This window comes from Anas platyrhynchos, chromosome 2 (assembly GCF_047663525.1).
Source record: "Anas platyrhynchos isolate ZD024472 breed Pekin duck chromosome 2, IASCAAS_PekinDuck_T2T, whole genome shotgun sequence".
NCBI classification, from domain to species: Eukaryota; Metazoa; Chordata; class Aves; order Anseriformes; family Anatidae; genus Anas; species Anas platyrhynchos.
The window spans coordinates 40,307,348-40,322,087 of record NC_092588.1 but is presented as its reverse complement, the minus strand read 5'-3'; the positions used below and the strand labels follow the sequence as shown (position 1 = coordinate 40,322,087).

Below are 14,740 nucleotides of genomic sequence, written 5' to 3'. Positions count from 1 at the left end.
ACCCTTTCAGTAAAGAAGTTCTTCCTAACATCTAACCTAAAATTCCCCTGGCACAACTTCAGCCCATTCCCCCTCGTCCTGTCACCAGGCACGTGGGAGAACAGGCCAACCCCCACCTCCCTACAGCCTCCTTTAAGGTATCTGTAGAGAGCAATAAGGTCGCCCCTGAGCCTCCTCTTCTCCAGGCTGAACAAGCCCAGCTCCTTCAGCCGCTCCTCGTAGGACTTGCTCTCCAGGCCCCTCACCAGCTTCGTCGCCCTTCTTTGGACCCGCTCAAGCACCTCAATGTCCTTCTTGTAGCGAGGGGCCCAAAACTGAACACAGTACTCGAGGTGCGACCTCACCAGAGCCGAGTACAGGGGGACGATCACCTCCCTAGCCCTGCTGGTCACACTGTTTCTGATACAAGCCAGGATGCCGTTGGCCTTCTTGGCCACCTGATTTCTCTTCTGATATCCCCCATTTTAAACTTAGAGCAAGCCAGTTGGCTGCCTTTTTTAATGCTTTGTGACTGTCTCAGTAGCTGTGGACTAATTCCACTAAGAGTCACCTCCAGGTGCTCACCTTCCCCAGGCATGGGGAGCATGGTTAGCAAGCAGAGCCAGGGTGGTGGGGAGACATGGGCATGGCGTTTTGGGGAGGATGACCTGTGCAGCCTGGCGAGTGTTGGGATAGGATTAGGAGAACCATCCCTGTAGGCTGGTATCTACAAATGATCACTGATTCAACTTTTTTTTTTTTTTTTTTTTTTTTTTTTAAAGGAAGCCTTTTCACATGCATTGCTGTAATTTAATTCAAAAATGTGATAGAGATACAGAGAGATACACGTGTATGTATATAGATAGATAGATATTTCTAAAAATAGATGAGCACCTTTGTTTTTTTCAAAGCACAGTTCCGTAATGTGCTATTATTTTTAGAAGGTGGGTACTCCACCAGTTCAATACACCTGGAGGGCTGCGTTCAGCTCTGGGGCCCCCAGCACAAGAAGGATGTGGACCTACTGGGGCGAGTCCAGAGGAGGGCCACAAAAAATGATCAGAGGGCTGGAGCTCCTCTCCTACAAAGATAGGCTGAGGGTGCTGGGGTTGTTCAGCCCGTGGAAGAGAAGAATCTGGGGTGACCTTATAGCTGCCTTTCTGTTCTTAAAGGGAGCTTATAAGAAAGATGGAGAGACTTTTTACAAGGGCACGTAGTGATAGGGCAAGGGAGAGTAGTTTTAAACTAAAAGAAAGGAGACTGAGATCAGATGTTAGGTGGACATTTCTTCCCTCAGAGGGCGGTGAGGCACTGGCACAGGTTGCCCAGAGGGCTTGTGGATGCCCCATCCCTGGAGGTGTTCAAGGCCAGGTGGGTTGGAACCAGGTGATCCTTAAGGTCCCTTCCAACCCAAACCATTCAATGATTCTATGATGATATGTTTTAGAAGCTTTTTGTGCAGCAGTTTCTCCTTATTAAGCTGTCAGGCTTGGCTGAGCCCTTCCGAGGAAAGCTGGCAGGCTGGCAGCTTGTACAGAACTAAATTTGCAGCCTCCAGCAATTTGCAAACAAGCGCAGTGGTGGTGTATTTGTGTTTTTCTCCTCTGAATGCTGGCAGTTCCATCCGAGTGGGCAGTGCCTCCTTGCTGGGCTCCTTTTGCTGCCCTGGACCTCCCACCAATGTGAGAAGCTGAAACATTCACGGTGCACCCGTGAGTTTTGAGGAGTACAGCCATGGATTTCTGCAGTCCCGATGTTTCTTTTCTGACTTCCTCCCTGCAGCGTTAATGCTCACATGATTGTTAGATTTTGTCACCTTTGGATTTTCAGATATTTTTTAGGAGTCATTTGAAATTAGTTCTCCTGGATTTAATGCTTCGAGATTGAAAGCTAGACATTGCATGCGTGCTCTCAGGTGTCCTTCAGTAAATGCCACCCTTCAGCAGAGGAGTGACATTTACTTGTGTTACTGAAAAAGTATTTTGCTTTATTTGGTCTGCTAAGAGAAATATTTGGTAAAGATTTCTGTTTAATATGAATGTGCTAGCCATATATGCTTAGTTATACATATTGTGCCCTGAAATCAGGAGCGTGTAATCTCAAGAAAGTAATTTCAGTATTGTTATCCTAAATTGACTAATCCAGTCAGTATTTTAGAGGATTTAAGCAGCTATAGCTACAAAAGGCAAAGTCACTAATGCTTTTTGAGAGAGTCATCCCATCTTTTGTTTGTAATAAAAATAAGAGGACAAAATTAACGTCTTCATAGGAAAAAAAAAAAAAAGGATTGTCCTGCAATGTTAACTGCTTTTAGACTTTTAAGTAAAGATAAGTCATAAAATTAACATTCCTGATCACTTGCCAATTTCAGATTCTTGTGCTATTTTTAAACCAGCCTGCTTCTGCTTTTTTACTTAAGTGGCAGGTTCCTCTTTGACAAGAACGTGGAAATTTTTTTTTTTCCTATCACCGTTAAATTGAAGGATGAAGAAACTTCTCACACTGTTGTTTTTATTTGCAGATACAAAAAAAAAAAAGCCTGTTTTAGATAAGTGTGGTGATTTTCTGGGCAAGTCAATAAAGGTTCAAGGTATAACTTAGATTAATCTGTTATTTCCTCCTGATAGCAGGCTGTTTTTTTACTTGCAGTAAAATAGAGGAAGTTCGGCATGTTTATATTTAAACCCATGCTACAGAGTGAAGTCTCAGAGGAGTTTAGAAGTGTTAATAACGCAAACCAAACTTCAACTTTTAGCTGGCAGTGCCACAGGCTTCTTGATTTAAAGATCAGTTAAAATCTACTGCAGGCATGCAGACCTTTTCTTTTATTATTATTATTTTGTTGTTGGCATAGAAATTTTCTAGAATAGGGAACTATAGGGACGGTTTTCCTGTAGCAGGCAGGAAAAGGGCTGCAGGGAGCCGAACCTGTGGCAGCTCCAGTCCTGGGGGGACACGCCGCAGCAGCCATGGGCTGGCCTGATGAAGGAGGAGAGGAAAAAAAGAAGAGAAAAACAAGCCAAAGCTGAGTTTTGGTGTTCTCCTTCTGTCTGTGTCTGTGCAGCCTGCGGTGAGGAGGAATCAGTTGTCTGCAGGGCTGCCATCTGCCAAAGTGGTGCTGCTGGGCGCTGTGGATGCGAACGGAGGAGGACGGAGCATTGCCTACTCCAGTCCAAAATACAAAGTCTGCTGCAGTGTTTCCTTTGCAGTTACCTTCTGTAATCATTAAGCATTAGGGGCGCCCACCAGGCTCAGGCAGCAGAGCGTGAACGTGACGTTCTCGCCCGGGTGACTGTAAACAGGAGCGGAGCGCTGCGCCGCCTGCCCTGGGACTGCTTTTCCCCAGGGCTCTACCTCTACCTGCAGCATACCTCAGCTGTTACTCAGCTGCCTTACCAGCAGCACTGCTGTCTGGGACTCTCATGCATGCAGCATTAGCGGTTTTTAGGTTGTAACAGGAAAAAAAAAAAGTAACTGTTTTTTGCAGCCTCCTCAGTCTGTTTTTTCTTGGGGTGGAAGGGGTTAATTTTGTTGTGATGTGTTTTATTCCCCCACTGTTATACCCACTCTTCAGTGCAACCTTAGTGCTTCCTAATTTCAGCTTTTGTTTTTACTCTGCCCCCAAAACTTGCGATTTTGACAACTTCAAGGCACAGTTTGCAGCTTGCTTTTGCCCCACTGTTACATGCAAGCAGCAGGGCTGCTCCAGTGCAAGGTACCCTGCGAAAAAGGGTGCAATATCTCTTATCCCAGCACAGTATGTGAAACAATGATTACTTATCAGTAGTTCTCCTATTTTCATGGCTTGGGGGTAGAGGGGAATTTTGGCTCACGAGAAAGCCACACTCACTTCTGTGAAGAAAAGGAGACAGAAAGAGGACCAGAGGCATTAGTCAAGGAATATTGTTGCCCGTGTTGCCAGAGCAAAGATGTTTTATGGGACGTGAATAAAAGTTTGGGGGTTCTGCCACTTTTCCTGTGCATCGATTGATCTGCTTTTTGCTCTTTGTTTTTCAGATTGCTTCTTTGGCGGGGCCAGGAGGGAAAGTTGAAATAGAACAAAATTTTCTCAATAACAAACTGAAGACGATAACAGCTTATTTTGGTGATCTAATAAGGCGTGACCTCACCTGAATTCAGCGTGGATTCTACCAAACCCAACCTCCTCGTTTACTTCTTTGCATAAGCTTTTGTACAGCTGACTTGTTCAAAATGACTTGAGCCATTTTCTGCTTTAATTTCTATTCCCCAAAAAAATGTTTTGTTTAATGCTACTGTCAATAAATGTTTTATAACAATTTGACAAATTTCTAAGAATAGAGTAGCTGTGGATGTAGAAAAAATCTTTATAAATGCAGTCTTGCAGTGTTCAAGTCCAAACAGCTGAAGAGGAGTTGACGACTGCTTTACAACTCTGGTGTGTGCTCCTTCAGTGTTTGCTCTGTTTTGGGCACTCAAATAGTTTGAAAGACATGGTGTGTCAAGAAATAATATCTGTGCTTCAGAAACAAAAGCATCTGTACATAATGTGGAACCAGGTGGTCAGATAAACCACCTTGTACAGCTCTGAGCTGACTTCTCTGGCTCCCTGTGCACTTGGAAACCCTTTCAGGTTTCCTTTGTGGCACACAGCTCCACACGTTTGCTATAGCGAGTACTGCAGTATGTTGCAGCGTGGGGAGAGAACGGGGTGTGTTTGTTGGCAGCAGGGCTGTACCCTCCTCTTTGCTATTTGTTCGTTTTTTCCCCTTTGTTACAGATATTTAGGAGAAGCATTCTGACTGGAGGTTTGTCCCAGTAGCTTAGCTAAGGACCACACAGGTTTGTATCCCCTCCCACCCTTTTTGAGGCCTTTTGGATACCTGGTCCTTGTGGGGGTGTCAGGGAGTGGCAGGGGGAGCCCAGCCTTCCGACTCTAGGTTTGGGTGGAGAGCAGTTACTTTTTTACCAAGCAGAAGAGGAGTCAGGAAAGAAGAGGTGTCTGTAGGGCATGGCCATAGTATTCTCACTGAAATATACTTACAGTAAGTAAGAGATTAATTCTGGTAACTGCTTTTGGGGTAGGAGTGTAGGAACACAGCTCTGAAGATACCAAGTGCTGATTCTCCTCTACCTGGAGTGCAGCAGATCATTATGTTGGAGGCAGCAAAGACTAAGCATTAAACCATGGATTTGCGTTGATGAACAAAGCTCTGTAGAGTAACTGCATAGAATAATCAACTGAGAGGAATTTTTTTTCTTCCTCCCTTGTAAGGAAGGAAATCTGTCTTTTTGAATCAGGAGCCTAACGTGTTAGTATCTATGGGTTGTTAAAAAATACACATGCAACCTGACTCTGCATGTTTCAACTGCAGTAAAACAGCACCTAGGACATCACTCTTCCTAGCTTTACTGTCCATGCAATGCTAGACAGTTGCTAAATGTTCGGTGTTTCATCCATGCTTCACATGAGGTATATATGATCTTTTGACTTTTTTGTTGTTTGCATCACTGCATTTTGCCTCTGTGCTGTAGAAAGGAAGTGCTGCAATAGTGCTGGCCTCTGTGTCAGTATTTAAAGGGAGCTGGAAAGGAGAAAAGTTGTCTCTGCAATAAATCTTACAGAATGGCAAGGAGTGTGGCAGTGGCAAGTAAATGTAAAGATGTTATTAAACGTCCACGACAAGCTAAATAAAAAAATAATCATGAGGCCAAACGAAAAATTAATTTATACTGTTACAGTTTTCTGTACACTAAAATTTGACTATATTGGGCTTACAGCTGCTTACAGAAAAGCTGTCATCTTATTCTTTGATTATCTTCCCTGCCTAAGTTAAGGAGTAGCTTTTGAAGCATTTGGGGATCTCACAAATGCCCCTCACTTTGCCTTTGAAGAAATGGTCCAATTTCGTTCAGTGTCCAGTCTTCAAAATGGGGAAGCTGAAACATGACATAAGGCTTACACCATTTACTGTTCTAATGTTTGCTTCCAGTATGAACTTCGTGGTGAACAGGTAAGTTCTATCAAAAGTTTCTGCTGAGATTTGCAAGCACGTTAAAAATTGAAAATGGAAGAATATCCAAAATGGAAGAATATCCTTATTTATGCATGTTTCTATGTAACCAACAAGCGCAAAAGAGCTTTTATTCTTTTCTTCTTCTTTTATAAATATAAATTGAAGTCAGAACGAACACTGCTTGGTTTTAGTAAATGGTTGGTGTCAGCATCACACTCAGACAGAGCAGGTGAAGTTTGCCAGGGCTGTGAATCAGTCGGTTAAACCTAATTGACTGAACCTAATTAAAACTTAAACCTAAAATACATCTAAAATAGTTTTTACTACAGGATTGTCAGTAATTTCAACCAACAAACTCCATGGAAGACAGCTTTGGTCATGATGTGAGTTTCTGTAAAACGTGGTTCTGTTAAAACAGAAAAAGGTGTGCTGGAAAAAGGTTAATGTGGCTGAGACACAGTTAAATTTCCAGGCATCTCCACCCCAGAGTTTTAATACCCTGTTCAGAGTCCAGTAATATTTTGCATAGAATATGCAAGAAATTAGTGTTAGGCTACCAGGAAGCTATGTTGCCACTGTGAAGTAAGTAGTCCTAGAAGCTTGGTCTTTTGCTGATTTTAATCTGTAGAATAAGCTACAAGAAAAATGAAGAATTTCTTTTGGAAGTCAACAGCTATTCATACTAAATACCACGGATGCATACTTACACTTTCTGCCATGCTCCTGAGCTCCTGATCTTTTAGGTTTATCTTAATTAAATCAAATACTAAGCCCAGCCCATCAGTTTATTTGTTTCTGTTGGCGTGGAGAGATGGAAAATGCAGCCACGGCAAGAACGCTGCAAGGTGCAGTGCAATTGCAAATTTAGTGGGATCAGAGCAGGGTAAGGGTGAGGCTGAACAACCGTCCCTTCATGGTGGGAAACTCAGCATCGCTGCCCTTCTCTGAAGGCCGCCTTGTTAATGTTATGGTAAAAAGTCACTGTGCCATGAAGTTTTAACGTACAGGTTTTAGAAAACCTTCCCCAAGTGTAGTTTCTGAAATAACACCTGGCTCTGTATGTGCAGCTCGGGGCTTACACAAACAAATTCGTGCTACACCACAGCGACCGTGGTAACATCTAGAAGAGGGAAACCTCATAAATAGCGCAGGGAAAAAATTACTTGCAGTACCTCATTGAGCAAGGCAGTAGAAAATTGTCTCATTTTCACTTGGTTTGTTCTCTGCTTCCGTGTGCCTCATGCTCACCATTTACTTTAACTCTGCTTCCCCCCAAAACCCTAATCTTCCCACCCCATCTACCAAGGAGGGCAGTTGTGACCCATCATGTGAATGAATTGACCGTTCCTTTTTAGCACAGGTATCTAAGTATTCCAGTCCCTGGAATGTCTTGGTGGGGTTCAGAGTCTTTAGAATTGATTTTCAGTAGTAAGGAAGTTTCAGGTTGCTGTAGAAAAACAGAACAAATCTATTTGGGCGAGTGTATTCAAGTGAGGAAAGCCTTCAGTCTGTTGTTTCACCAGTTTTATGACTAAAACGTTGGGGGAGGGTTGCAGCGGAGGAATAAATGCTGCAAAACCAGGCTTGAAACCAATGCAGACACTTTCCTCTTCCAGCTGTCCAAAGGGGAAGCTGCCAAGCGCCCCAGCCGACTGCGTCAGGGAGGGGTGTTACTGATTTGCGTTGTAACTTGGGGGCCTGCTGAAGGGCTCACTGGCTGAGAAGAGGCTAAAGGAAGGGCTGAAAACAGGTGGGCAGGTTGAGCGTGGCGAGGGTGGAGATGTGCACAGGCTGCGAACGTCCTCGCTGCAACCATGAGGGGAGAAGGCGGGAGGAAAGGCTGAGCCTGCAAACAAGGCCTGTCCAACGCAGGGCCTGGTTTCCATCCCTAGTCAGTGTACTCTTTATGCTTAAAGCAAGGTGTTCGGCTCCATGGTGTCCCTTGAAGGTGCTGGTGGCATCTCTTGTGCCTGGGTGATGTGAGCAGGGCTGGTGCCCAAGCCAGAGGCGTTGCAGCAGCTGGGCTCTGTGTGAGGGTTTCCCTGTGCAGGGGACTTCCCCAGCCAGGTGCAGTGCAATGCACCCCCACAACCACCAGAAGGGTATTGCCATTTACTCATCCTTTTCCCTACATGTCTCCACAGAAAGAGTCAAAGATCAGTGCCTTTTCAGCAAACATCCCACTAGGAGTGCCTCTGGGTGTCCAGGAGCCTGGGGTTGCCACCAGCTGCTCATGCGCCCTCCTTCAAGCCTCATGCAAATGGCTTTTCTGAGATCTTCCTTTTGGCACGTCTCTGAGGCCTTGGTCTATCACCCTCCTTGTTCCAAAACCAGGCAGAGTTTCGAAGCACTTCCCAGCAGCGCAGGCTTCATCGAAAACCTGCTGAAGCCAAGCCTCGCTCCGGGTTTTGTGGTTCACAGCCTGCTGAGGAGAAAAAGTGCTGTTGGAGGCAGTCTGGGTCTGATGACAGCACAGTCCTTCCTGTCTCTGTATGGCTCAAGTCATTCTCTTCCTTCTTCTCAAAACTGCTCTGCGACCTTCTTGTGAAACTGCTGTGGTTTGTTAGAGCAGCGCGATGGCTTGGCCAGAGCCTGCACACGGCGTGAATGTGAGAAAGGAGGCTCACAGGGTGCTTCGGTCGTACCGGGAATAACAAAACGCCTTTCGCTGGTCTTTTATCCTAAAAAGGTGCCTGAAGAATGTGTTCACAGAGAGGATATTTCTCTGCACGGTTACTGCAAATTGATGCAGTTTGAATAAATACATTTATCATATCACAGCACCACTATCGGGAGCTCAGGGGGCTCTTCACAGTGTCATACACAGCGATGGTAACAGTGGCAGGAGCCTTTGTGAAAGGCGGTATTGTGATCTGACAGCAAAACAGGTCCTAAGGTACTCATTAAATTGTTCCAGGCACGGGGACAGCCTATGATTATGTCAAACGGGAGCAGATTGTACGCTCTGGTGCACACGAACTTAGTCTGAAAGCCAGCCTAGGGAAGGTAAGCACCCACAGCCTTGCCCTGCAGGCCCAGCCAGTGGTCCCAGAGGGATGCTCAGGGGGGACCAAAGGTGACACTCAGGTGCTGGTGCCCTCCAGGAGATGCAGGTTGCACATGAGTTTATCCTTTTTTTTTTTTTTTTTAATGTTTGGGTTCTCCCAGCAGACAAAAACTCAGATCCGTGCTTCTAGAAACCAGCTGTCCCCAGGTGGAAGCTGGAGTTCCTCAGGAAGAGGCTGTGTGGCCAAACTGGGGCTCCAGTTGTGGGTGAAATCTCGCTGGGGGAAGTGTTTTAGTGCTGGGTTTTGACACCAAGAACACCCATCTCTCGACAACAGTGAGTCTCGTGGAGTTTTTTCACCCAGTAGAGAAATTACTTTTCAGTCTTAAGTAACACTTTCAAAAATTGCTCCGTGCAAGTGTTCCTGGTGGCTCAGGAGCAAGCTGAGAGCAAACAGTGCTGAAAGCAGGGCGAAATGCAGGTCCGCAGGAGCTGTGCTCAGGCTGCAGAGCTGAATGCCACAGTTCCTGGATTGTAGTTGCTGCAAGAGAAACTCTTTGTGTCCAGTTTTGCTTCTTGCTGCCAAGTTTTGCGACTTTACCGGCAGTCTTTTGGTTTTTGCTGCAGCTTGTAAAGAGCTTTGTCTGGGAAAAAAAAAAAAAAAAAAAAAAAAAAAAAAAAAAAGTTTTCATTTAAAAATAGATCTGTAACCCTTGCAGGTGAAAAAAAAGAAAGGACAGAAAAACCAAGACCTGGATGCATTATAATAGTTCAGAAAGCAGATAAAAATGTCTAAAATATAACTATTTTGCTGCTTGTCTCTGCTGCCACTTGGATTTATCAGCTTTATTTAAAGAGCTTTGGGCATGTATTACAACTAAATTAAAGAAAGAAACAGTCTGACCTCTTGTACATTTATTTTCTCTGTTAATGAGAACAATCACCTAATCCAAAATTAGTTCGTATAAAAACTCAAAGAGGAGAAATCATTTAATCTATTTGTAAGTAGAAATCCAGTTCACAAATGGTGCAGTGGCTACATCATCAAGGTCTGCCAAGAAGAAATCCAATTTGGCTGATTTGACAACATCAACACTGTCCAGTTAGCTAAAAAAAAAAAAAAAAAAAAAGAGCTATGCCAGCACAGGAGGTTCAGGGCTCAGAAAACCCTAGAAGATTCATGATCTCAACTGAGCCCAGCTTAGGAACCAGTGACAAGCAGCTGTTTGATAGCTATGAACCATAACAGAAATAAACCTGATTTTTTGGTTCATTTCAGCAGAGTGTGTGGACAGACATGGTTCGTGGTGGGGATTAGGGACAGGGGAAAAATGCCTGGAAAGGAAATTCCAAGGAGTGACAGACTGCAGCTTGGCAGCGAGAAAGGACCCAGCTTGCACAAGGAACAAGAAGAGCCATCATCTGTAGATCACGAGTATTAGGTATCTGGCCTTGCAGAAAGTCTAAAGAGATAAGGGAAAAGCAGAAAGTCGTGCCCAGCCTCATGCTGGTGTTTGATGGGGTGACTGGTAGTAGCCTTGGAGGACTTCATGGATCTGCTGATAGTAAAGGAACTGCAGCCTTGCACAGCAAGACCGTGGTAGGCAAAGCTGAGGTGATGTCCGTGGCAACTCAGAACAATTTAGATAAAGCAATATTAAGAATTCCTGCTAGAGTCCAGGTTGCATCAAGCCAATGCCGTCAGTTCCTTTCTGCTCTTCTTCTACAGTATGAGCTTTATAATGCCTTTTGTTCAACACAGGGAAGGTTATTTTCATTTACAGCAGAAGAGCAATCAGGTGACCTTGGTGACAAGTGTCAAGTCATGTTTGTGACTCCACGCCAAGCAGTGAAGCTAGGATCATGACCAGCAGTATCATTTTCCACAGCTTCTCAGAGGTCATGAGTACAATAGCTGATCCATGCTGGCCACAGCAGGACTCTGAAGCACAGCAGTGCACCAGAATAACTGCATTTTAGAGAAAAATACCACAGATGCCTCAGGTCAGCCTGGGAGCCAGCTATTGTGTGATGGGGGTAAAGAATAGCTGGGCAATGTAACCTGAATGGGCAGAGTGGTGATGCCAGGTACCCTCTTCACAACATCTGTAATGCTTCAAGTGCCAAATAGGTCTCTAAAAAAAAGCTGGGGCAAAGAGGCTGTGCAACTGGCAGTCAGCCCCCATCTATCCAGGCTAGCACCTGCACTCACCTTTCCCCGTTAGTTTTTCATTAAAAACAGATCAAAATGTGTCAGTGGCCTGAAGTGGTGACATGTAGCTGCTGAGGTGTGGTAACTGTTAGTTTTCTGTTCATAAGAGAAAATAGAAATGCTGCAATTTATTGTTTGTACTATAAATTGTGTTTGCTATAAACTGTCATGGATTAACACAAAAAGCTGTGAGTAAACAATTTATGTAGGAGCAGACAGTTAAAGTTTTGAAGTTTTTGGTTATAAGTCATGACTTCTTGCTGATCCCTCAGTATTCAAGTTAAATATTTAGTTGGTACCACGGATGGAGAGAATCCCAGATCCCTTCCTTGGAGCCAAGGAGAAATTCCTAATTTTCTTTCTGTCATGTAGCTTTCCAACCAGGGCGACCCAAACTCCAGTCCCAAAATCAGCATCCAGCCCTGCAGGGGAGGTTACTGCAGCTATATCTACATCGGCAAGCCACTCAGCACCATAGGAAGGGAGATACAGAAGTAAACAGTCAGTGCTCCCATGCAGCACACGTTGCTGGGATTTTGTCATAGCCTAGCTCTGATCTGGTCCCATGGGCTGAGTGCATATCAGTGGTTGAAAGGACTTCTGGTTAGGGTTCGCCTGGCAGGAGTCCAGCTTGCACACTCAAAGACTATGCTGCAATGTGAGTCACAATAAGAGCTGAACCATTAAATTCATTTAAAAAAAAGAAAAAAAAAAAAAAAAGGTATTCTTGATCCAAATTGAGCCACCGATTTAGAGATACCCAGGGAGAACAGGTACACAAGGGACCGAACCCCAGCTCAGCACCCTGATACTCTCCAGCTGGAAGAATGGAAGGACAAACCTGAGCCAGAAAACAAAACAAAAAAAAATAGAAAAAGGAAAAAAAAGCACTGCTAGACGTCTGTGATTCCTCCTATTATTATTATTTCTACACGTGTCTGTCTCTACAGACAGCAACTGAACACTCCTACTTTGCATGCCAGCAGAAGCTCGTTTTGCTTTCACTTAAAATTCATTTCAGTTTGCGTTGAGTGATGTCAGGCTGGCTGGCAGCCTGCAGTATTTCAGCCTCTGGGGAGCAGCAGTCCCAGGTGGGGAACCGCTTTCACAGGACCCACCACCTGCAGGCAAGATCTCCGTGGATCAGGCACACAGGGCTGTTCCTGCACTGAGCCTTTAGGGCTGGTAATTGCCATTCTTTCCCCTCCATGGCATTGTCTATGGAATAAAACTATATGTCACCTCGTGTGAGAGCCACAGACATGCATTGTCCTTACAGGTGCTAGATGAGAGATTAATAATAAATATTATTCTGTTAATTATATATTTACTGTCGGCTTTCCTAAAATATCATCTGCTGCCATGTAAACACCAGAGCTATCTATATAGGTTATCTTACACCCCACCTCCACCTCTTTCCCATCTGTCCAGACCTTGTGAGCCACTAGCTCCATGGATGCTGGCCATCCTCACGCCTGTGGGTGCTTGGGACAACACATCTCCGGAGCTGTGATACTGAAACAGAGCTGCTGGGTGTAACTCAGAAAAGAAATTATGCAACTCAGCCAAAGAAATTAATGAAGTGGTAGCAAGTAGGGCAAGATTGTTTTGAAACAGGAATGAATTATGATAGTATATTAAGCTGATTATGCATCCGGGTTGAGATGTACAGAATGGGTGGGCTATGCTATAGCTGGGAGAAGCCAGGCGCACAGCCAGCCATGCACAATGTGTGTGTTTGTGTGGCTGGTGGCAACGAAACCCATCGCCCTCTGCGGAGAGTACTGTAAATGTGAGCGGGGCCTGCCAGATGGCAGACATCCGGAGAGACACAAGGAAAGAGCAAAGCGTAACCACATTGTGCATGGAAGTGAGCGGGCTGAGCCTGGCCGCAGATGGGAATCTGCAAATCGCAGTCCTAGCGCAAGCTCACGGGAAAACGCTGACGAAGTCAGAACCAAATTCCTGAGCCTCCTCTGTGTAGCTGAAAAATCAGGACGAGGGTTCAGACTGGTCTCACCTATGGTTGCACAAATCTAGAGGAAACTGCAAGCCTCGGTGTGGCTGAGCTGCTGGTGGTGTAGGGCATACAGAAAGGATGTAGGAAGATGAAACTGAGTTCACGCTGGTCCTGATGCTCATTAGCTCTGGGGCTAATTAGACACTGGATCACCCTGTACATGATATTGGATTGAAAGCCCAAAATCGTAAAGTGTGAGGAGTGCAAATATGTTCCTACTTCTCTCTTCCTTTGGTTGCCACTTGCCATGGGCAGCCACAGGGATAAGGTGTCCTAGAGCTGCTGAATGCCAACGTGGGCTGGGGAGAGAGCATTTCTGTGTAGCTCTTTTCTTAGCTATATTATGCTAGTGTAAATAAAAATTATTCTAGGATTGAATTCCGTGAAGTAAAGAAAGATTTTTTTTTTCTTTCCTGCATCCAGTCTGTATTTCACTGTTTCTTGTTTCTTTGCAAAACTTTTTGTCTTTCAAGGCAGGCTGAAGAAACAGACAGCAACACCAGACTCATACCCATGTCCGTCTCCCTTGCCTCATCTGCTTTGATTCAGGACTCAGGTGGGCAAGGATGAGCTGCTGCTCTCTGGGGAGCAGGTGCTCACGGAACCCTTGTGGCTCAAAGGTCCCTGTGTAACATACATGGGACACATGTAATACATGGGGCTGAGCTTCTCATTTCTGGTGTCTTCAAGTTTTATTCTCACCCAATATAAGCCCAAATAAGAGAAGTTTGAGATCCCTGGATGATCATTTCCAGGATACATTAAGGGAGAGGCTGGCAATAGAGTATTGCTACCAGACAGAGCAGGAGCAAACCAGCCCATATCTCTTGGTAAAGAGGAAGAAAAAAAGCCTCTTCCTCTTACCTGCTTGACTCCCCACCTCCTCCTCAGCTCCTAATGGAGAAAAAAAAAAAAAAAAAAAAAAAAAAAAAAAAAAAAAAAAAAAAAGCTCAGAACAGCTGATTTGACCTAAACCCAATCTAATCTAAACCCAAAGACAAAGCTGTTTGGATAAACGGGTGTGTGTTTTGGAAGCCAGCTACTGATACAGCTTTTGAGTTTCACCTTACCCCAGTAATAAGAAGACCTCAGAGAAGCACTGTGAATTGGGTGTTGGTCTGTGGCAGATGTTAAGATCTGTGCAGGAGCTCCTTAGACCTTATCTGGTGTGTGTATTTGTAAGGGGTCTGGACTGGGAGAAGGGCACTCTGTAAGGATATGAGCTCCTCCACTCTGCTGTGGTACAAGGGGTTGTTAGTGACTTGTCAGTTCATGTTTTCAATTACTGTTATTACTATTATTTTAAAACTGTGGGTGTTTCTAAAATTGCTTTATATCAGATAATAAGTATGCTCATTCTTTAGTTACAGTAATTAGCATTCAGAGTTTGATTCTGCCACCTCAACTGCTCTAAGAGCTGGGGCTGGTTACCACATACACAAAGCTCTTAGCTCTTTTCTATAAATAGATTATATTATACATCCTAGTTTTAACTCCTGATGTCCCAGAGACAATCCTTCCTACCC

General features: G+C 44.6%; 1 protein-coding gene across 1 annotated transcript in view; it reads left to right on the top strand.

The window, feature by feature from the left end:
- TGS1 (trimethylguanosine synthase 1) overlaps positions 1-6,150 on the top strand; it is a 28,355-nt gene extending 22,205 nt beyond the window's left edge. The window contains exon 13 of the mRNA XM_072034601.1: positions 3,997-6,150. Coding sequence (XP_071890702.1) covers positions 3,997-4,113 — 117 coding nt within the window. The 3' untranslated portion in view covers positions 4,114-6,150. The remainder of the gene's footprint in view (positions 1-3,996) is intronic.
- The last annotated feature ends 8,590 nt before the right edge of the window (positions 6,151-14,740 follow it).